The sequence below is a fragment of the Eptesicus fuscus genome, chromosome 4 (assembly GCF_027574615.1).
Source record: "Eptesicus fuscus isolate TK198812 chromosome 4, DD_ASM_mEF_20220401, whole genome shotgun sequence".
NCBI classification, from domain to species: Eukaryota; Metazoa; Chordata; class Mammalia; order Chiroptera; family Vespertilionidae; genus Eptesicus; species Eptesicus fuscus.
This window is the reverse complement of record NC_072476.1, coordinates 45,730,520-45,754,477: the sequence shown is the minus strand read 5'-3', so window position 1 is coordinate 45,754,477 and position 23,958 is coordinate 45,730,520. Positions and strand designations below refer to the sequence as shown.

The 23,958-nt window shown below is 37.8% G+C and overlaps 1 protein-coding gene and 1 long non-coding RNA gene across 2 annotated transcripts in view; one reads left to right on the top strand and one right to left on the bottom strand.

Annotated features, from left to right (window-relative positions):
• The window catches only part of KCNN2 (potassium calcium-activated channel subfamily N member 2), a 152,036-nt gene that overhangs the window by 116,770 nt on the left and 11,308 nt on the right, over positions 1-23,958 (top strand). The window contains exons 5-6 of the mRNA XM_008144465.3: positions 2,671-2,812; positions 15,792-15,902. Of these exons, the coding sequence (XP_008142687.3) occupies positions 2,671-2,812; positions 15,792-15,902 (253 nt within the window). The remainder of the gene's footprint in view (positions 1-2,670; positions 2,813-15,791; positions 15,903-23,958) is intronic.
• On the bottom strand, positions 12,275-15,935 carry LOC114232586 (uncharacterized). The gene is made up of 3 exons (XR_003618659.2): positions 15,848-15,935; positions 15,012-15,133; positions 12,275-12,449 (listed from the first exon to the last, which is right to left on the bottom strand). It is a non-coding gene; the product is annotated as an uncharacterized LOC114232586 (long non-coding RNA).

Here is a 23,958-nt window from a genome sequence, read left to right as displayed (position 1 = left end):
ATATGAGCTCTTGCACTCCTCTTTGTAGTTGCTCTACCAAAGGACAACCATGTGCCCCGCCAATTTGTTTTAGTCACTCAGGAGTAGAAATAACTTAAAGATTTCATTCAGACATGGTCACGTTTTCTGTCTAGTGATTGAGGACACTGTTGAAATAGAAAGGGTGGAAGACTATAACTTTTTCAGCCATGTTTCAGATTTCCCATGTCTTCAAACATTAATGTAAAATGAGAATGAATGCAAGTCAGGAACTGAGCACATACTAAGCACTCAACAAACATTTTATATGCACCAGGGAATTAAGGCCACCAACTCTTAAATGCATCAGATCTTTATGTAAATCACGCTTTGTTAAGAAGAAACTGTCTCACAATTAAATACTGAATAGGCAGCGATTTTCAACCCGTGTATAATACCTGACTATTTAGTCAGTGGCACTGATCTCTTTTCCCTTAGATTGTCAAAAAATAAAATAAAAAATTACAACAGCCAACACATCCAATACCCATCCAGTATGAATGAATCAGTGTATGGCAGAATTTTAGTTTATGTGTGCCATGAGATGAAAAAGGTTGAAAATCACTGTAATAGGGTATGAACTCTTTTGCCTCACTTCTTTTGTATTGCCCACACCCATGCCAGGGAAGTGCATTCCCTGTTTTAGGCAACTGCCTAATGAGGAATACTCTAGACAGAGCCTCAAGGTCATGAATGGGTTAGAATCCAAAGCTTACATCTAAGGGTCTTGTTTGAAATGAAAATCACATTCTGCCATGGAAGCCCCATTACACAGGCCTGGCAGACTCCCAGAGCAGTTTACAGAGCCTGTGAGCTCATACTGTAGCTCAAGGATAGCATGGACCATATCACCCTACTCATATGTACCTGTTATTAAACAGGGGAAATGCACTTACTTGTCTTCCTGGAAAGCTAGAAATACCTCTTGGCCTCCTTGTTGGCAATGAAAGTCTCTCTACCGAGCCATTCTGGGAGAGGGGAGTCCACAGCTAGGACATGATGGCAGTCCCTGGGGTAGAACAGTGGAACACTCTGTCCTTCTGCAACCAGAAACTCTCAGGATGCTCATCAGCAAGGGTTGGTTTTTCTTTCAGAAGATACAGTGATTGCTTTCTCTCTTACTTACTCTGGGAATCTACCACTCTGGACAGGTTTACTCTTTCCCTAGACCAGAGTAGCTTGAAATACTATTTCTTAGCTTCTCTTACTTACTTGGGAAAAACAAAGGTACGGAAGTAATAAGCATGGGTCTTTCTGTATCCAAAAACAGCAGTAAGATCCACTAATACTACAGAGGAAAGCCCATATTCTATGAACCTTCTAAACTTCTGGTTATAGCAGCAGGAGCCTTGCCATTAAATGAAGGACAGGGGGAAAGACACAGAATCCATAGGCCCAGTGTAGGTTGTATGTGGGGTCAAGCCTGGGCTCAGGCCAGGGGGCAGCCTCCTTACCAGATAGCTCTGGCAGCACAGTGAGCCAAATCAAAAGGCAGGACTGAGTGCATGCAAGCCAGGAAGTTATTGGAGATGATCAGATTGCGTTAAAAACAAGAAACGAAAGGAAAGTCCTCCACACTGGCATCTGAAAGCTGGGCAGGAAGGGTGATCCATACAAGAAGTTGGGTGATGAGCAAGAAAGGCCTTTAGTGACCAGAGTCTGGGGTCTGACTGTCATGGAGACAAAAGAAGGGCCACTTTGCCCCATGACTTCATAGAACATGCATGCAGAGCACGTTCTTCTAGGAAACAACCCACAGGTGGTACGCAGTGGATGGCAGTGTCCACAGGGTGGACCAGGTTACTGTTTAGTATTCCTAATTCACGCAGAACGTTATAGGATATGTTTCTGAAATAAACACTTTCCTCCTCACTAGAAAAACTTGATACTTTAGAGAATAATCAGGATAAACTGTATCCCTTCCCTCACTGTAACTCTGTGTGTGCAACTATTGAGGCAACAGCTTTTATTAAGCTCTGGTTCTTAGCAGGGACTCTGTGATCAAAGGTACAGTTTTTGTACAGCGAGTGCAAGACCTCCAGGTCAACAGTTCAGCATAGTCCTATGATGGAGAAATACACAGGATATTGAGGGAGAAATACACATGATACTGTGATGAAGAAATACACAGGAGGGAGCTGGGACAAGAGTAGATAGAAAGGGTCCCACTTGAATGTCTATTGAAAAATGACTAAAAGTAGGCCAATTAGGGAAATTAAGTTTGCAAAGGACACTCTAAGCAAAGGGAAGAGCATGGCTCCTTCTGTTACAAAGGTGTGGATTGATATTGAGCAGCTGCATATTAACCTATAAGTCGCACACACCAGTGAGCCTCAAGTAATGATGAGATATTACCAAGGGCCAGGGCAGGGCTCAAGGATAAATATGTATTTATCAACTTACACCAGTGAGAAAATAGCGTTTTATATTTTACAGTTTCTCTTTCAGATTATTTTTAAAGTTGCAGAACATCCTGATGTCCTTCAGATTGCATAGGTGGAACCTCAAATTTATAATTGAGAGCTTTGAAAACTTCTTACTAGAGCAGTTTATAGAAGATACTTAGTGAATTAATTGAATTGAATCAAACTGGCCTTAGCAACCACAATGTAGATTAATTATAAAGGCCTGGCTTTGTTTGCTATTTTTCAGGTACCATGATCAACAGGATGTTACTAGCAACTTCCTTGGAGCAATGTGGTTGATATCAATAACTTTTCTCTCCATTGGTTATGGTGACATGGTACCTAACACATACTGTGGGAAAGGAGTCTGTTTGCTTACTGGAATTATGGTAAGTGTCTTTTTACTTTCCATCTCTTTTGTTTATACTCAAGAAGGCACTTAAACTGTTGGGTCAATGTGCAGAAATCATTGTAAGCTATTTGGGTTCCCAAGCAGGGAATCCATGTAATAAATCAGTTCTGTGTTGGGAGAGGACATCAGTTTTGATCTTATTCTTCTCATCATGCAGCTCTATTGAGGACATAGAGTTCCTAGATTGCTCTTTGTGGGCGGTGCACTAATTTGATGAACAAAATATCTTAAAGTTACAGCTTCAGAGTCAGAATGTTCTTTGTGTAAGTTTGGGTTCTGCTATTTCCTGCTAGCTGTGTGAACTCGAGTAAGTTTCTCTTCTTTGAGTCTTACTTTCCTCATTTGTAAAATGTGAATCATAATAAGAATCTTGAAGTGTGTCAAAAGGGTTAAAGAATTACATGACATTTTATCAGTTAGATTAGATTAGGTTTATTATTTTAACAAATATTTGTTGCGTGCCAGGCACTGGCCCATATACTGAATATACAGCAAAAAAAGACAGAAACTGTTCTTGCCCTGCCTTCTTGAAACATGTAGGGGAAGAACCTGCACGTAAAATAATCCTATCTAATAAAAAAGTAATATGCAAATTATCATCACTCCGCTACATCCACAAGCCACGCCCATCAGCCAATCAGGAGCAAGTATGCAAATTACCCAAACCAAGATGGCTGCAGCCACGGAGTGAGCAGGAGGCTTGGGTTTCCCCAGCAATGGAGGAAGCCAAGCTCCTGCAGCCATGGCCTGCCTTGGTCTCCGCTCAAGGCTACAAAGTTTCAATTGTAGAAGATAAATAAATCCCAGATACCAGAGCCTCCGCTTGGGTCGTCAGGGGGCATGGCCGGCCTGCAAACTACCACAGGCCCCTCGCCCAGGCCACCCCCCATCCCAAGGAAACCCCCACCCTGATCTGGGACACCCTTCAGGGCAAACCAGCTGGCCCCCACCCGTGCACCAGGCCTCTCTCCTATCTAATAAAAGAGTAATATGCAAATTGACCATCAATCCAACACACAATATGGCTGCCCCCATGTGGACACAAGATAGCCAGCAGGGGAGAGTAATTGGGAGGGAGCAGGCCTGCAAAGGAAGGCAGTTGTGGGCAATCAGGCCAGCAGGGGAGGGCAGTTGGGTGGGACCAGGCCTGCAAGGGAGGGCAGTTGGGGGCCATCAATCCTGCATAGGAGGGCAATTAGAGGTGACCAGGACAGCAGAGGAGGGAAGTTGGGGGCAACCGGGCCTGCAAGGGAGGGCAGTTGGGGGCCATCAAGCCTGCATAGGAGGGCAATTAGAGGTGACCAGGACAGCAGAGGAGGGAAGTTGGGGGCAACCGGGCCTACAGGGAAGTGCAGTTGGGGGGGACCAGGCCTGCAGGGGAAGGCAGTTGGGGTGACCAGGCCTGCAAGGGATGGCAGTAAGGGGTGACTAGGCCTGCAGGGGAGGGCAGTTATGGGCAAACAGGCTGGCAGGGGAGTGGTTAGGGGGTGATCAGGCTGTCAGGCAGCAGCAGTTGGGGGCAATCAGGAAGACAGGCAGGCGAGCAGTTGGGAGCCAGCAGTCCTGGACTGTGAGAGGGATATCCTAAACGGGCAGTCGGACATCCCTTGAGAGGTCCCAGATTGGAGAGGGTGCAGGCTGGCCTGAGGGACAACCCCCCCCCCTACCCCCTGTGCACGAATTTCGTGCACCGGGTCTCTAGTTAACAAATAATTGTTAATCACACTTGTGACAAATATATGAGGAAGTAAAGCTCAGAGAAATAGATCTCCATGAAGTTGCCTTTTAACTTTTCACTGAGGTGGGAAAGGGGGGTAGCCAGGCAAAGCGGGAAGAAGGAAGGGCATTCTGGAAGAAGAAATGGTTTATTTGAAGATAATGAGGCAAGGAGGAGTGCGATACATTTGAACAAGTTTACTAGGCCAGGAGTGTGCACAGTAAGTGGGAAAATGTCATGGCATGAGGGTGGGGACAGGTCTTGTGGGATCACCTGAGAAAGGTGTGCTGCCTGGAGTGACCTGCCACTGTTCATCAGGGATGCCTAGCAGGCTCAGATACCTCCCTTGCCCCTTACACGTATACTGTTTGTGTTAGATATATGACAACTGTAGGCTAACACACCATCTAAAATTCATTAACGTGATAGGAACTCTTAAATGTTTAAGCCAGAGGTAGTTTCAAATTATTGCACCATTTTGAGTGACTTAGATTCTTCTTATCTGCTTTTGATTATAGCGAAGAGTGTTATCTTGATATTTGTTTGGTTTCTGCCTACACAAGGAAGGGAACTGCTAAGGCAGGAAATTCCCAGAATTTCTGAAGCTAGTCCTGCCCACTCCCACACGATGGCTTTTGAATGGTGGCCAGGGCAGCATGTACCCTCCCAGCAGCTGCCCAAAGGTTGTTCCAAGAGTCAGAACTAGCTACGAGGACTGAGTCTATGGCATCGAGAGGTGGGAACAGTCTTCTCCCACTTGGTAGTATTGAACTGGGAAAAGGCAGCTGGCAGTGAATATAAAATCCAGTTCCAATGTTAAGGTCACACATAGTAACAAGATGACCATTCCAAGTCCCAATTGTGGAAAATATGATTTGGGGTCATAATTTAACTGTAAAAATAAAATTATAGTTTTGTGAATTTTAGAGAACTTTTATTTCATTACAATTGTTATGGTCCATTGTGTTTACTATTGGATTATTTCCTGAAAAGATAGCATTTTATTATATAATATAATGCTTCGAAAATAAAATTTGCATGGATATATTTTTGGAGGGTCCATAACAAGCCCACAAGAGACAAGGATGATGCTACTTATAAAAAATAGAACCAATAATTGCAGTATCCTCCCCCCCCCGTCCCGACCCCCCATGCTTTTTAGAAACAACTTTCTTGGTGTTCTTTTTTGGCAAGATGTCCCTCACTTTATTTTTGAATTAGGTATGAGTCAGGATTTGTGCAAACAGCCTCATTTGCCATGGGATCAGAGCCAAATTTAAAGTTAAGTTTGCCAGGATCTTGTGGTACTTTTATCTTTCCTCTATTTTTTTCTTTGTCCTTAATGTCTCAAGAACAGTTCCTTCAAAATTTCATCTGACAGCACAAATCTTTTATTTGAGTGCTTGAACTACTTCCTTACTTAGGTTTTACTAGTCGTCTTACTTTGTTTTGAAAATAGAAGTTATAAGCAAAAGCAATCTTAATTGATACGGGCAGAAAAATGTTATGTGCAGTTAAATTGACAGTGATGTGGTCCTGTCTTCTAAGCTCATGGTGAAACAGTCCTTCACTCCTTGGGCTAAGGAGCTCATCCCATCCCCCTCATAAAGAATAGACTTTTTCCTAATTGACCCATCAAAGATCATTTGCGTGTTTTTAGAGAAATGCAGTAATCTTTGACTAGCCTATTTGAAATACTGTATAGAGTTGGATTGTCTCTATCCCTGAGCCAAAACATGGAGACAAACAGTCTTCTGGGAGTTGACTCTATTCCATATCATTTCCTGGGGAGCAAGAGCTTACAAATGGAGGTTACCTAGAAACTAGTATGGAGAGTATTGGCTGACAGTATGGATTTCTAAAAAAAATAATTTTTTTTTATAGTTCATACAAAGGTTAGTTTCCTTTAGATGAAATAGATTTGTTTTATCAGACAAATGTTTGCTTTTGTTTTCAGGAACTTTAAATAGCAGTTTATCACTTTTGAATTATCTAAGCCAGATAGGACTTGTTTTTATTTCTAGCGTTTTTTGGGGTATTTTTTGCCTATTTCCCCTTGGACTTTTGCAGTGCATGTTTAGGTAAAATGTGTATTGTCAGATTTCCCATGAGTCATCTCTCTGTCTCTGTCTCTCTCTCTCCTTGTGCCCTTTAGTTTAGTAAATTGTGAAAAAGAAATTCAATTTATAACACTCCTGAGAGAGGCCAGGGTAATTCCTGAATCTTCTTGTATATTTTTTCTGAAGTGCCCTGTGTCTTTGTGCTTTTACATTTAGATTTTCTCATCCTCTCATTTATGAAATTTTGATAGAATTTATACCTTTGTGTGTTTTTTTCACTTTGGAGTAAAATACAATTGATCTAAATGCTAATACCTACAGAGCTTTCCCATTTCAAAAACGTACATGTAAAGAAATTAGCTCTGCTACTTTTCTTCATATAGCTAATAAAAGTAATGAATTATTTCTTAGCATCATCGTAGATGTTCATATTTCATTAGAACTCAAAATTAAATTGTAATTTAATAGTTTTAAAGCTTAATTTGTGCCATGAGTTATATTCTGTGGAGCCAAGGACATTAATATTAACCTGCAGTGCTCTGAGCAAAAATGCATTGCTAAACCATTAGGAGAGAGTTTTCCAGAATATTTCTAAAAAGAAACAAGTGGCCTTATCAAAAATAACCTCTTTTCACCTGAAATGTAAATTGTGAATCCAAATACCATTGAAAATCCAAGACCATCATGCTAAGCTTTTCTTAAAATTTTTAGGTTGTGTTTATAATTTTATACATAGATGATAATGGAAATACTAAGATAAGTGTATCTTAAATACTGAATGCTTTCACAGAAATTCCATTGTGATAGATAAAACAAGGCAAGAATAAATGTTCCTTTTACCAAGACTAACCTACTTAAGAAACAAAGATATCTTCCTCTCTCCTGGATTTAAAAACATAGGATTTTGCCTAATAGACCAAGTCTCTCATTAACCTTCAAGAAAAAGCCATAAAGGTTGTATTTACCTCTTCTTTTCCTGTTTCTTCTATCTTTCCTCTCTTTAAGAAGGTACCAAAGACTTGAAGATTTATTATTGTGAATGTCATAATAACCTGTGATAGGCTCAATTTTAAGGTAGTAGGCAACTAACATTGTTCCAGCATGTTAGCTTTCTGTGAGCAGCGGGTAGTTGCTCAGTATCTCCAACTTTATAACAGAGAAAGTAATTGTTTTGCTTAACACTTAAAAAGTTATCCTATCTACCATTTTATATTTGTACATAGGTATAAAGCATGCTGAAAGTTTTAGTTTTTCTTATCTATAAATATACAGGGTGGGGCAAAAGTTTACAACTGTGAGTATACAAAAGAGTTTATTCTTATATTACTAATTATTGCATTATTCTCCACACAAACAACTGTAAATCTACTTTGACCCCCAACTTATATATGATGTTTCAAGAGTATAGCCTCATTGGTAAGAGTAATTTTTTTATTCTCCTTCTGTAAAATTATAGCAGCTCTTACCACATAGGTATGGATGATAGAATTCTTTGGCATAATTATCTTTAAATATAGAGTAATATCTGCCCATTCTTCGGGACACAGATGATCTGATAAGCAGACCTCTAAAGTGATCTATAAACCCCTAGACATGTGTGATTTAGACTTTCTGCTACTTTCTGTCTTTGCTTTTAAGAATTTTTTCCTCTGCCAGTGGGGGTAGAGAAAGTAGACTACAGCCAGCCATCCTGGGTGTTGCATATGTGAATAAGCAAAAAAAAAAAAAAAAAATAGAAAAAGAAAAGAAAATCCAGGGTCTTTTTTACATGTCTTATACAATTTGACATGAGGTGGTTAATCCCAAATAGTAATTTGAAAGAGGTTATTTTACTTTTTGTTTTGGGCTTTCTCTGGTGTGTTCATTGAATCTCACCGAATAAAATCCAGTGAGGAGAGAGTATCTTTAAGTTATTATAATAGTTTCTGTTTTGTGCAGAGCTGCAGCAGAGGAGGGTGGGCCTTTCCAGACTTAAGGCTCAATTCCCCACCAGTGCCCTAAGCAGACCTTCTCTTCTCCCCTCGGAAATGTCTGAGGGAATATGACAGCTGCTTTCTTCCAGGTTCAGGCACGTGTAGCTGGGAGTTGTTGTGGCCTTCTAGCATTCGACCTGTTTGTACAAATCCACCTAATTTTTCTAAACTGTCAGCATATTTACTTGGCAGAGCTGCCCTTCCTATCTCTAAAATACATATGTTCACTTTAACACTGTTGCTTATAAGGAGAGATAAACCTAGGGATGACTCATTACTGATGACCAGTTTTATGTGGCACTTCCTTCTTTCCTGGGCCAAAGAACATAAATGAGCTGAACAGGCAAATGACTAAAGATTTGGGTTTCCCAAGCCCAGGTTTTATCACTGAATTAAAAAAACCACACATATCTCCTCCCCTCCTCCTTCAGATAAGGACATTTGAGTTGATCTCTACCCTCTTATCAACAAATATCAACTTGTATTTGAAGACCCTCAGAGGTAGGGCATGAGGGAATGTGTCTTCAAAATACCCTTGAATGTTGTTTATATTTATGACCTACAGAGATCTTGCAAAACTCTAATGGGATATAATATTAAAGCTGAGTGTTGTATAGAATTTTATTTGCCAGAATTGTTTTACATAGTTTTATGAGAGAATAATTATACATGTCAGGCAGATGCAGAGAAAATATAATTATTGCTCCAGGATATTGTCAGTCAACCCCAGGACAGAAAAATGGGTAACAGTTGCAAATACTCATTTTACCTTTTGTTTGGAGGACAAGTTGATATTTTAAAATGAAATTTAATCTTAAAGTTGTTTAATTAATTTAGGTGTATATTAAATAAAAAGCATACTTTTTTCAAATTAACTATGAGAAATTTTAATTACTGAGAGCCTAATAAATTGGCTCTCAAACAAGTTTGATCTTTTAGGAGCCATTGTACATAGGAAGATAATTAATTTAATGCTGGAAATATTTTGAACATTATCATTTTTTAGCAGTCATTCTCTGGAGTGAGAATTCTGGAATTTCCAAAAATATTGTTAAATCTTTTCCAGATATCATTTTCCAGTGTGTTTTCAAAAAATATCTCTATTTTTCAGTTAGTTTACATAAAACTTATTAGTTTCAAGTGTACAATATAGTGCTTAGACATTTATATAACTTACAAAGTGATCACTCTAAAAAGTCTAGGACCTATCTGATATCATACATAGTTATTATATTATTGACTATATTCCCTATGCTTGTTTTTATAACTGGTAATTTGTAATTCTTAATCCCTTTACCTTTTTCACCCATACCTGCATCCCACCTACCCCCAGCCCTGGCAACCATCAGTTTGTTCAATTCCACATATAAGTAAAATCATATGGTATTTGTCTTTCTCTGTCTGACTTATTTCACTTAGTATAATACCCTCTAGGTCCATCCATGTTATCACAAATAAGATTTCATTCTCTTTCTATTGTATAAATGTTCCACTCCTTTATCCATTTGTCTACTGATGGACACGAGTTGTTTCTGTATCTTGGCTATTATAAATAATGCTGCAGTGAACATAGGGGTGCTGTCTTTTCAAATTAGTGTTTTGAATTTCTACAGATACTCAGCCATGATATTGTTGGGTCATATGGTAGTTCTATTTTTAATTTTTTTGAGGAACCTCCATATTGTTCTCTATGGTGTCTGTACTAATTTGCAATCCCTCCAGCAATACAACAGGGTTCCCTTTCCTCCACATCTTTGCCAACACTTGTTGATTTTAGCCATTCTGACAGGTAGAAAGCAGTATCTCCTTGTGGTTTTAATTTGCATTTCCCTAATGATTAGTGATGTTGAGCATCTTTTCCTATGTCTATTGACCTTCTGTATGTGGTCTTTGGAGAAATGTCTCTACAGGTCCTCTGACTATTTTTAATAGGATATTTCGGGGTGTTTTTCTGGTGCTCAGTTGTATGAGTTCCTTATTTATATTTTGGATATTAACCCCTTATCAAATGTATCATTGATGAATATCTTCACCCATTTCATTATCTGTCTTTTTGTTGATGATTTCCTTCCCTGTGCAAAACTTTTTAGACCCATTGTTTTTGTTTTTCTTGCTTGAGGAGACATTTCCAAAAAGAAATTATTAAGAGCAGTGTTAAAAAGTTTACTGGCTATGGTTTGGGTCTTACTTCAATCCATTCTGAGTTTATTCTTGTATATGATGTAAGAAAGTGATCCAGTTTTCCTAAGAGCATCCATTGAAGAGACTGTCTTTACCCTATTGTATGTTCTCACCTCCTTTGTCATAGGTGAAGTGACCAAATGGGCTTGGGTTTATTTCTGGGCTCTCTTCTGTTCCACTGATCTATGTGTCTGTTTTTATGATAGTGCCATGCTATTTTGATTACTATAGCCTGTACTATAATATCAGTCAGTATACTATTAAAGAAATGTCCCTTTTCTATAGGGTTGTAGTCTTAAGTTATGATCCCTGGAAGTATTTGTAGGATCTGCATAACCAAGTGATCTAAAGTAAAAATATCACTTCTTTGAATTTTTGAAATATTATGTGATAGATGATCTTGGGGAAACGGGGGACCAACATGACTTACAATTCCAGTGTTATGATGGAGAAGAGTACTACATTTTAATTTGGCAATATAAAAGGTGTCCAAAAAATGTATACACATTTTAACTGTTGATAGCTCAATTTTAAAAATTAAAAGCATTTTAATAAACACTGCCTTCATAATTATTCAAAGTATACGTATACATTTTTGGGGGAGACACCATACATAAGACTCTCTAGGTGCTGGGGTCAAATATGCTGTCTGATTATCAGTTCACTTTGGTGTGGCATAGGATAATGAGCATTAATAATTATATTTTCTAAGGACAAGGCCTCTTCCTCTCCCTCTTGCAATATCTAATTTGTTAGAAAGATGATTTAAAAAAAAAGATATAGGTTTTCCTTGACTAGTTTAATATATTGTCTTCATTTCATTTTTGGTGGCCTAAGCATCTTGAAGTGGCAGGTTAGTGATTTGCTTAGCTTTTCCTGAGAACATAAGTGAAATGGGAGACCAGTAATCAGGATACATTTTCTGACTTTGCTGAAAGGAATATGACTCATCTTGTTAAGGCATACAGGGATCTTCATTTCATAACATATGTTAGCCCCAACTGTTTCTGTACCCATTGTGATGATGACAAGCTTTGGAAAAAATGTTATGAAAGCATATTTACTTGCATTCTTATTCACTTTATGAAACAGAATGGTCATGGAAATTAACAATGAGTGGACATTAACATCATACCATTACTTAAATTACTATAATAATTAATGTATTGGCAGGAATTTACCTTGAACCTAGAAAGCTTTGGAGGTGAGCCAGTTTTGCATAACTAAAAGAGTGAGTTATTTTGAGTTATTTTGAAACCCGATTCTATCTATATCAAACCGTCTTATGATTTATTAAGAACCTAGGGAGTTTATGGTTTCCCTAATTAAAATAAGGCAGATAAGGAGTAAAGGACTTCGCATTTGAACAATCATAAGGTTAAATTACTAAAGAGGCCCTTGAGGTACAATTTAAAGGATACATCTAGGATAATGGAATGAGGGATAAAGGTAATATTAATTGTCAGATTCACTTGTTTCTCCAGTTTGCAACGAAGGTCCTCATTTTATTGCACAAGATTTGGGTGAGCTAGAGAACACGCAGCAAGAAATGGGCCAGCAGCAGGAAAAATAGAGCCCAGAAATAAAAACAAATTAAAGGTTTCCAAAGGCTCTTGATACCAGTGATTTTCCACTCCTGTTAGGATTTTGATTTCTTTCCAGAAGGATCTCAGCAGTGGCCACCTGCCAGGGGAGAACAATATTCAAGTTAGAGTGCCAGCTGCCGCTCACAGCTATCTTTATAGCGATTAGAAGTCCCTCAGATTTTTACATTCTCTGCTTATTCAGGAATCATCCCCACACTTGAATTTCCCATGACTCATTGATTGAGGAGTACCTGAGCGCATACATGCAGCAGGTGATCCTGTACAGTAAAGTCCTCACTTAACATCATCTGTAAGTGAAACAATGTATAACAAAACCAATCTTACCATAGGCTAATTGATATAAACAAGAGTTAAGTTCCTCAGGCATCCCATCAACATGAAAAGGAAATGACTGAACAAAATGACATTATTCAAGGACCTGCTGTACTTGTCAAGCAACTGTCATATTGTAGTTGATACAAATGGCTATCGTGAGTAACCCCTCATAGTATAACAACTGTTTAGATTCTGTGGCAGATGTTTTCAAGTCAACAAAATAGGTATAGCTGCTTCCAAAGGCCGTTCTTTTCCTTCACTGGTACCCAGCTCTGAAGTCACCTTGCTTCCATTGTCCACATACCACACAAAATATCAGGAAAACCATCCACCAGCCCAGGCATTTCTGACTTGTCTGTCTGTCGTCGGCCTGCACTTCCCTTGTTTATCATTTCCTAAATGTCTTTATGATGAAATGGCTCTGATAAAAACCTTTAGCTTGTTTGTTCAAAATAGAAAGTAGTATTTTCCCTTAATATTCTTTCTCATCTAAAGCGGTGACTCTGTTGGAATCACCTAGAAAGCTTTAAAACAGTCTAATGCTTGAGTTTTATCCCTGGAGATTATAATGTAATTGGTTGGGGGCACAGCCTCTCAGCATTGGAATTTTTACAAACTGTTCAAGTGATTCTAGTCAAGGTTAAGAACTACTTATTTCAGAGTTGTACCAGTTTTAAATAGGAACAATATTGATTTATTTTGGTAATTAACCATATTGCTCAATTTTTTGAACATTCATACTATAAGAGTTTATCATAAAATAAGGTGAATTTGCTATTCTTGTTTTGCTTTGAAATACAATGCTTCATAGATATGGAAATGACCACAAATAAAAATATAGGTGAAAGGTATTATCCGATGAGATAAAGGATGGAATATATCAGTGACAATTACAGTTAATAACTGAATAATCTCACTCATTTTAGTTGTCTCATTTCTGAAATCAGAGGTTAAACCACATAATGTCTAAATACCTTCTAGTCTCTTTCTCTGATCATATGACCAATATCACTTCGTTTCTGAGGACACCGATTTCTTCATAGAGCTATATGAAAGCCATACATATTCAAACCCTCTGGAAATATTGTATTAAAAAGGCCATGTCTTGGTCATAATTATCAGGTTGTAGAAGACAGGGCAAGTGTATTTATTTTTTTCATTCTCAACTTGTCTCTCCTGCCAGCTTTATTGTAATACTAACTCATCCCAGTGAGCCTAAAAATGCCTTCTTTGGTCTGTAACTGAATAGCTAAATTACATTTATTAATTCAAATAAAATGAGTCTATTATTAATTGTATAATAAAATGTAAGTGATTCAAAAGGATCATTTTCCTAGGTTGAATTTTTTTAAGATTAATATGTAAAGATTAGGTTAAATGTTTTCTAAAACCACAAATTGTTGTCACTTTTTAAACGTATAATTATTTTTTGCATAAGTAATATCTATTTATTATAGAAAATGTAGACTATACAGAAAATCACAAAGAACAAAATAAGTTATTGATATTTCAACCACTGAAATAAACTTTTCACAGTTGGGCTAACTACTTCTTTTCAGTTTTCCAAATATGGATCATTTTTTTTAAATAAAATTAGGAGCAAATTAAAAATAGTTTTCTAACTTAAGCTTATTTAAACATTATATTATCTTTAAATATTCTAGAAATAAAATTGTAATACAGTAATATATTATGGATATGCTGTAAGTAATAATCATTCCTCAATGTTAGATGTTTAAAATGTAGACCACCACATTTTTAAGGTACAGAGTTGCTATTATAACTAGTGATTTTTAGAGCTGCTATCATTTTGACTCACATAAAGGGAACGCTATTAAAACCTGGTTTAAAAAGATTCAAATCTGTTGAAAGACCCAGCAGTATTGCCAACATCTAATTGTTTGTGCCCCTCTTCACTGGGCTCTTGCCTTAACCTTCCTGTTCATTATCTGTCCACTAAGATGGCTTGGTAATCTCGACTGCTCTGTGGTCCTTTCAGGGATGAGATTCTGTGTGGCGCTCTGGACTTCCCTTTCATAGCACCCAGGTAGCTCCTCAGTGGCCTCGTCCCTCCCTACCAAAAGGCGGGCTGTGTGCAGGTCCAGTGAAGTGGCTGCAGCATGACCTTACCTAGGCTCTCCCATAGGTGCCCAGCCTGGTCTCATTACCCTGTATGTAATGAGCCAAGATGACCCCACATCTCATGATTTTGATCATGGAGCAGGGGTACACAGAGAACACCATGACCATAATTAAAAAAGAAGGTAGTCCACACCTTTCTTAGTGCTGGTAAACCCCTCTAGTAGTAGAATGGTTCTCTTACCTTCAGCACGTAATACATCAGTGTGACCTTTCTGTTATATATGTAGAACAGTTGGAAGTTGTACAATGCATCTCTTTTCATTCCCGGTATATCAAAGTTGATTGGCCTAAAGACCTGCCGGTCTTATTTTGAGAGAAGATTATGAAAAATTATTTTTAGACAATTCTTATTTCTACTCTGTGCATTCATCTAATTTATCCATCCCTGTTATATGTATAGGTATACAACATTTATTCTGTTTTTAAGAAGTCTCTGAAAATTCAGCAAGTTGCTTTTTTACCATCCATATTTTATAATTAAGATATGTCTGGCCGAAACCGGTTTGGCTCAGTGGATAGAGCGTCGGCCTGCTGACTCAAGGGTCCCAGGTTCGATTCCGGTCAGGGGCATGTGCCTTGGTTGCGGGCACATCCCCGGTGGGGGGTGTGCAGGGGGCAGCTGATTGATGTTTCTCTCTCTCATAGATGTTTCTGACTCTCTATCCCTCTCTCTTCCTCTCTGTAAAAAATCAATAAAATATATTAAAAAAAAAAAAAGATATGTCTGATTCACACATCATGCTTTAGTTCTTAACATTTGTGAACTAAGTTTTTTTAATCCCAATATAAAGACACATTGCTTGCTGACCATGTATTTTTATAGTATTTATTAAAGATACTGAATATTATAGTGGGTTTTTTTTTACTTCCAGATCCTTATGTACTTGGTGCTAAACATGTTCTACTCTGGTTAAGACCAGAAGTAATAACTCTTTGGGTTTCTCTTTTCTCTGGTTTTTAGGGTGCTGGTTGCACAGCCCTGGTGGTAGCTGTAGTGGCAAGGAAGCTAGAACTTACCAAAGCAGAAAAGCACGTGCACAACTTCATGATGGATACTCAGCTGACAAAAAGAGTAAGTCGCCACCCCAGTATCTGCAAAGGGAATATTATTTTGGGTGTTTTCAATGTTGGATAACATGCTTTTTATTTTGACCTCCAAAGCCAAAATGGCATGGCTTAGTCTTAGAACCAATTCCATATTTTCACATTTCCAGAATAGACTCTTCCTAACTTTAGGTCAGATAGGAAATAATTGGACAATCTTGGTATTTACTCAAGGATAAAAATATACCACATAAATCTTAAAAATAGTCATTCTTAACATTTAAGTTGGCAGTATAGAAGAAGAGACCAATATCGGATTGAACAGGAAGGAACACAGTGTCAATGTAATACAGAAATTTTATGGGAAGGTGATTCAACAAATATTTTACTGACCTTCCATAAGCCAGTCACTGTTCTAAAGACTGGGGTTGCAAAGACAAATAAGCAACAACCCTTCATGTTTAGGACTCCGAGGTGTGAGGGCAGATACAGACACTTTCCATGACTTAAAGGCTGTCAGAGAGATGTTGAAAATAGCATCTGGAGGGGAAATCAATGTCCAGTTATAAAGACTCAAGGAAAACAGTAATCACATGTGTACAGAGTACTCACCCTTTGCCAGCCACTGCTCTAAGTGTGTCATGTGTAAAAACTTGTTTCATCTTCACAACAACCTGATGAGGAAGTGCTGGTATTATGCCTGCTTTTAAAGATGGAAGCCAAGATTCAGAGAAGTTTGGTAATTTACATCAAGGAGGAAAGTCATATAAAAAAGGAAAATGATTTTTATCACACTAAATTTTTAGCCTCCCTTTAGAGTCACTTGAAATACCAAGGTCAAAAATAACTAAAACTTACTTTATATCAGTGTCATCTTGCTATATAACCACTTCCCAAAGTAGAATTCAATCAGGTTGTCATTAAAATAACAAAATACATGGTCATTTGGTAACTTCATTCATAAAAGGATCAATAGAGATTTCAAGCAGGGCTCCATTTTCAAAGTTTTTGCTCACTTTTGACTTTGGTTCTGTGTATAAAAGTAATCATGTTTAATTTGGTAAAATAATTCCTAATAAGTCAGTCACTTTAATGCATATTTTATTTGTTTGGATATTTATGAAATGGAAAGATGAATTCCAATTGCCCTGATAAATTATGTCTCACCTATCAGACACTATTGTGAGACTTCATTGCAGTTAGCAAGTCCACATAAATTCTAGATGATCAAAGCCATGAATATCTAGATGTCATGCTTTCATACTGGATTTACCACTCTACACAATTTTCGCTCAACTCCTGAATTCATTCTCCAAACTAATTTCTAAATGTTATAGAAAAGCACATGAAGAGTAGACGGAGAAGTAAATGAGCTGAATGGAGAATTAGGTTCTTGTCATTTTCAAAGATATGCCATACTGGGAAATGAAAACACACACACATTAGATTATTGTGTGTCCACACCTAATCCAAAATTGTAGCAGATGTTTTATATATCTCATCATGTACTTGTTTGGATGAGTTCTGTACTGTGCAGTTTGTGTTTAAGAGACAGAAGTTGTACAATATCAAAAGAATCCTTCCATAAAGTGCTAGCATAGTCCAAATAATTTTACCATGATAATATTATGTTCTTTCACAGGAATTAAGTTAATGCCACACTTAAGATACTAGGCAGAACAATATCTTAAAACACCATATGTAAGTCTTTTCAACAGTGAAGAAAAAATGTGACAGAATCACAAATAAGAAAACCAGCTGTCACGCTTAGGCAGATTTCCCCCTGGTTCACAAGCAGGCACTTAGTTTTATCTTAAAGAAAATAAGTAACTCCTTTAAATTTACCTTGGGATATTGATGCTCCATATCCATATTATTGAAGCATTTTAGAAAAGACAAAGGCTTTGATTTTTAAAACCTACAGTGTAACATTATTAAAGAATTTTGTGACGTTCAGAGATCTTCCCATTCCAGGTTGGCTTTTTAATTTAGTTATTTCAGCACTATTGTCCTTTCGGACTAAATAATGCCTTGCCTTGCAGGACTTTGTGTATTGGTGGGTGTTTAGCAGCATTTTGTCCTCTGCACACTAGCTGCCAGCAGAAATAGCCCCCACACACATTTGTGACAACCCAAACTGCCTCTACTCATTGCCAAATGTCCCCGAAGGATATAACATTGCAACAGTGAGAACCACTGCTTTAGCTTGTTATTGCCCAAGGATTCAGAGACTGAGATAATTCCTTTTAACAGATAATCTTTAAGTGTACTGAATTTATTGTAATCTCCTTCCTGGGACTAATAGATATTCATTTACCAAAAATATGCTGTGTACCTACCAATGTTGGGGTCCTGTGTTAACTGCTGAGGATAGACAGCTGAAATATCATATTCCAGGAGACAGAGTATTATGCTTTTATAGTACTGTTCTTTTAAGCAAATCGGATGAAGGCTCTGTTTTGGTTTTTTTTTTCTCTGCTTGGCCAAAAAAATGCACTTGTGTTCTTTCTCATGAGTCCCCCCTAAAGTCCAGTTAAGTTCTTAGATACTTTAGATAAACTCCCTATCGGTAATTTTCTCTTATGAGTCAGATTGTTTGTAAGAAATAGTGTTCTAGTTTCAAATTCTCCACAGTGCTTCATTAATTCTGTTTATCTCATTCCTACTTAAAAGGGTAGCTACTCTGCATATTTCTGTGGACCAGTCTCTTATAGGTTTGAGAAGACTTTCCATCCAGCAGGCTTGCTGACAGATTGACTTTTATAGGCAACATGTCGCTAAGTACAGGTACAGATGTTTAAATGGCCTTAGAACCAAAGGTAAATTTCTAGCTTAGGCTACTGTAATATTGATAATATTATAGTCAATACAATATTCGAAGATAAGATAATAATTATTTTATACAAAGTCATCAACTTAATGAGTGTTATTTACTTGAAACTTGATTTCATTCATTTATTTGTGGAATGTCTAAATGGGCCCATTTAGAATTTTTAACTATTTAAATAAAAAGTCTAAAATACTTAATGATCATTAATGAATGACTCCTGGGGGATAACCAAGAGTAGACGAGGCTCTAGAAAACTTACATAGTTGCTAAGATGAAAGATTAAAAATATAAAATTCAACTATCCCCTGAAAACACTACCTAGGAGAAATCATATTCTCTGATGGTCAACAGAGGTAATGGGCACAGACATTCTGAAGTCAGAATATGTCTGTGAAGGATACGCAATCTGCATGTTAAAAGATAGGTTATTCTTCCAAGCAGAAATGCCCTTTCCAAATCTTGCATTGTATTCTGTGTCTTACCTGAACAATTACATTTCTATAAAAATGATTCACCACATATAAATTTCAGAGGAACAATCTGTTTGACTACCTCAACCATATAAAATACTGTGTGTTTGAAAGTAGGACACACTACTCATTGGGCAGCAGAATGAAGGAATGTTTTATATAAGTCCAAAAGTTTACATGACACTCTGCGATTTAGAAGTGGCCTATAGGTACAAGTACACAGAATAACCTGATGATTTCAAAACGAAAGCATCATAGCCATAACATGTCACTGGGCTTAGTATGAGAGGACCAGCTATCTAACAGACTTGAAGTTTATCACCTCACAGAAGTAGTATTTATCATGCTGTATTTTTTGGAAATATATTATTACTGTTCATTTAGGTCTGAACCAAGAGGAAATCTCAGAGTTCAGCTCTCTGAATTCTTTCATTTTGGAAAGAACAAATTTTTAAAATAGCTGGGTGTACCACGAAGGATAATTATACATATTAATGTCCACTGTGGGTGTTTCTAATCCTATTAAGAATTCTCAATAAGATCCATAATAAGAACACTATTATGTGGTTATGTAATTTTGTTTCTTGTGTCTCTCTTAATATGGGAACAGAAATTCTAGAGGATTTACTCTATGTGGCTCTTACATTGTCCTTAGCTACATAGCCCAGTGGCTTGAAACACACGATGAATGGATCCCTTGACCTTGCCCTGTTCCACAGTCACAGCATTCACCCACCCCGTACCTGGTCCATAGGAGAGCTCGGTGGGCAAGGTGAGAGCCCTGGGAGCACGTGACATCCCAGTGCACAGGCTCAGTAGCATTGCCTGTATTTGTCCCAGGCATCACCCTCAGCATATGTGGCAGCATTTTACTGTAGTTTCCAGCTTGAGAAGCAAGAAACTCTCCTGCTTGGTTGGGGTGGGAAAAGATGAAAGAGATTAAGAAGTACAGATTGCCAGTTATAAAAAACAGTCATGGGAATGTACAGCATAGGAAATATAGCCAGAAATATTGTAATAACTATATTTGGTGCCAGGTAGGTAGGTACTAGACTTATTGGGGTGATCACTTCGTAAAGTACAGAAATGTCTAATCACTATGTTGTACACCTCAAACTAATGTTATATGTCAGCTGTAATTGGAAAGTAAGTTTTAAAAAAATGGTTCTTTAAAAAACAACTGTCCTCCTCCTTAAATCAGAGATTATGTTCCTTTCCCTTACATTTGGGAGGAGTGGAAATACTGCACTTAAGCCTCAGAAGGAAGAGGCAAGAGGAAGAAAAAAAAGCAATATATGTTGAAAAAAGTCACGGTAATATAAAGGAAAGGAAAACGATAAACAAAGTACTCTTTTAAACAGTGCTCTAATTATATGTGTCATTTACGGTTGAACAAAGCAAATTGTCAGTTAAAAGTATCAGCATTAAGTGCTTTTTTTTTTTTAATATTTTTATTGAGGTATTATATGTGTACATATCTTACTATTACCCCCCCACCCCCCACCCACACATGCCCTCCCCCCCCAGAGTTTTGCGTCCATTGTTTATGCTTATATGCATGCATACAAGTCCTTCGTTTGATTTCATAACTCCCCCACCTTTCCCAAACTTTCCCCCTGTACTTTGAAAGTCTGTTTGATGCTTTACTGTCTCTGTATCTATCTTTTTGTTCACCACTTTATAATGTTCTTTACTATCCCTAAATGAGTGAGATCATGTGGTATTTTTCTTTCATTGACTGGCTTATTTCACTTAGCATAATGTTCTCCAATTCCATCCAGGTTGCTGCAAATGATGAGAATTCCTTCTTTTTTATGGCAGCATAGTATTCCATTGTGTAGATGTACCACAGTTTTCCGATCCACTCATCTGCTGACGGGCACCTAGGCTGTTTCCAAATCTTAGCTATTGTAAATTGTGCTGCTATGAACATAGGGGTGCATATATCCTTTCTGATTGGTTTTTCTAGTTTCTTCGGATATATTCCCAGGAGTGGGATTACTGGGTCAAATGGGAGTTCCATTTTCAGTTTTTTGAGGAAACTCCATACTGTTCTCCACAGTGGCTGCACCAGTCTGCATTCCCACCAGCAGTGCACGAGGGTTCCTTTTTCTCCGCATCCTCGCCAACACTTGTTGTTTGTTGATTTGTTGATGCTAGCCATTCTGACAGGTGTGAGATGGTACCTCATTGTTGTTTTGATTTGCATCTCTCGGATAATAAGTGACTTTGAACATGTTTTCATGTGTCTCTTGGCCTTCCTTCTGTCTTCTTTTGAAAATATTCTGTTTAGGTCTGTTGCCCATTTTTTTATTGGATCATTTATCTTCCTCTTATTAAGTTGCATAAGCTGCCTGTAGATGTTGGAGATTAAACCTTTATCAGTGATAGCATTTGCAAATATGTTTTCCCATGCAGTGGGCTTTCTTGTTGTTTTGTTGATGGTTTCTTTTGCTGTAAAAAAGCTTTTTATTTTGATGTAGTCCCATTTGTTAATTTTCTCTTTAGCTTCCATTGCCCTAGGGGCAGTGTCAGTGAAGAAGTTCTTGTGGCATATGTCTGAGATTTTGTTGCCTGTGGATTCCTCTAGTATTTTTATGGTTTCCCGTCTTATGTTTAAGTCCTGTATCCATTTTGAGTTTATTTTTGTGTATGGTGTAAGTTGGTGATCTAGTTTCATTTTTTTGCATGTATCTGTCCAGTTTTCCCAACACCATTTATTGAAGAGACTGTCTTGACTCCATTGTATGTTCATGCCTCCTTTGTCAAATATTAATTGAGCATAGTGGTTTGGGTCGATATCTGGGTTCTCTATTCTGTTCCATTGATCAATATGTCTGTTCTTGTGCCAGTACCAGGCTGTTTTGAGAACAGTGGCTTTGTAATACAGCTTGAAATCGGGTATTGAGATCCCACCTACTTTATTCTTCTTTCTGAGAATTGCTGAGGCTAGTCGGGGTCTTTTTTTATTCCAGATGAATTTTTGGAGAGTTCTTTCTAGGTCTGTGAAATATGCTGTTGGTATTTTGATGGGGAGTGCATTGAATCTGTAGATTGCTTTGGGTAGTATGGACATTTTAGCATTAAGTGCTTTTTGTGGTTGATAAAGTATTGTTACACTTTATGGCTTTAATATTTTATAATTACCTATAAGTCAGCAATATAACAGTTCATATCCTTTATACCCATGAAAGTGGGTTTAAGGCATCTGGGGAGGTGGTATTACTTTTAGTAGTATAAATTATTTTTAGTGCCTTTCTTTTCTCAGATTATTATTAAGCTATCTGATTATTAATCTGCCTCTCAGTATTTCTGATAAAAGATGTGAATTGGAGTTGAGCATTAGTGAGACAGAACAAATGTTATTTCCCTTTTCCCCTGTGTGTGTGGAGGGGGGATGAGAGAGGAGGCAGAGTCCTTTCCTGCTAAGAAAGAATCCTCCTCTCACTCTCCTTATTTTTTGAAATATAGGAATTAAGTTAGATGTCATAGTGCTATTGGCCCATTAACTGGCACTAAATTTCTGAGGTATATTTGTGAATTCCTCATATGAACTGTCATGGTATCTAGCATGTGGTGGAGACTCAATAAACATGGAAATGCACTGACCCATTTAGATTCTAGATCTCTTCTCTAACCTGTACAACCTTCTTTCCAAGAGGATCCTTTGGCTGATAAATATGCATCTGCTTCATGATCAGAAGTGGTTATGATGCAAATTATACACACTCTGGTGCCAAATTTAACCCTGGAGACATTTATTTCGTACCATCTCTAGGGCCAAGGCACTGAGCTAGGGAGACACAAAGATTCATGACACAGCTCCTGCCCTCCAAGCATTTGTGAACATCCTGGGAAAAGGAGTAAGGCAGTGGTTCCCAACCTTTTTTTGGCCATGCCCCACCTAAGCATCTCTAAAATCCTGATGCCACCCCCCGCCACCGTGACATATAATTATTATTCAAAAAGTGAACTCCTATTCACATGGAGGAAGCCTAAAAGGCCATTAACTTGGTCTAAACAAGCTTCCAAAGAACATAGCATCCATGAAGTAGAAAAATAAGAGAACGAAAGGACAGTTGAAGTACTGAGGAAGAAATTATTTTAAAAAATAATAATATGAAGTGATATGAAAAAAATAGCAAGTTTCAAAACATATACTAGAGAACTAAAATGCACAAATATATCACAATATATATTTATATACTGTATACGAGGCCCCTAGAACCATAAGAAATGCAAAAAAATTCACTGTTAACTCATATCCCGTGGGGGATATGCCCACGTTGGGAACCACTGGAGTAGGGGCTCCAGGGTTACATTGTTAGATGACTGACCTTAGGGCTCTTAATTGTGCAAACAAGGGACACTTTCCCCTGATGCACTTCTCTTTCATGCTAATGATCAGAAATGCATAGAGCCTGCTTCTCCTGTAAGTTTGTGGATCACTTTCAAGTAACAATCCCCTACAGATCAAACCTGTAAAACACGGAAGTGCTTTCCACCCTGTCGTCTCCCTGTCTGTTGTTCCCTTTCAACCCTACAAGGGACTGGAAAAAACTACTAGAAACACACCTGACCATTAGGCAAAGGACACGTTTTTCTATTTGTGGACATACTGTTTTGTGGCTCCTATTTTTGAAAAGTATCAGTTAAACTTGATGCTTTGAGAGGTTAATTCCTATGTTTGAAAACCTATTAGAGAATTATAAAAGGGGATGTTTCAACATGAATGCATACATATGTATATTTAACAGGTTTTTAAAAGCAACTGTAGGGATTTT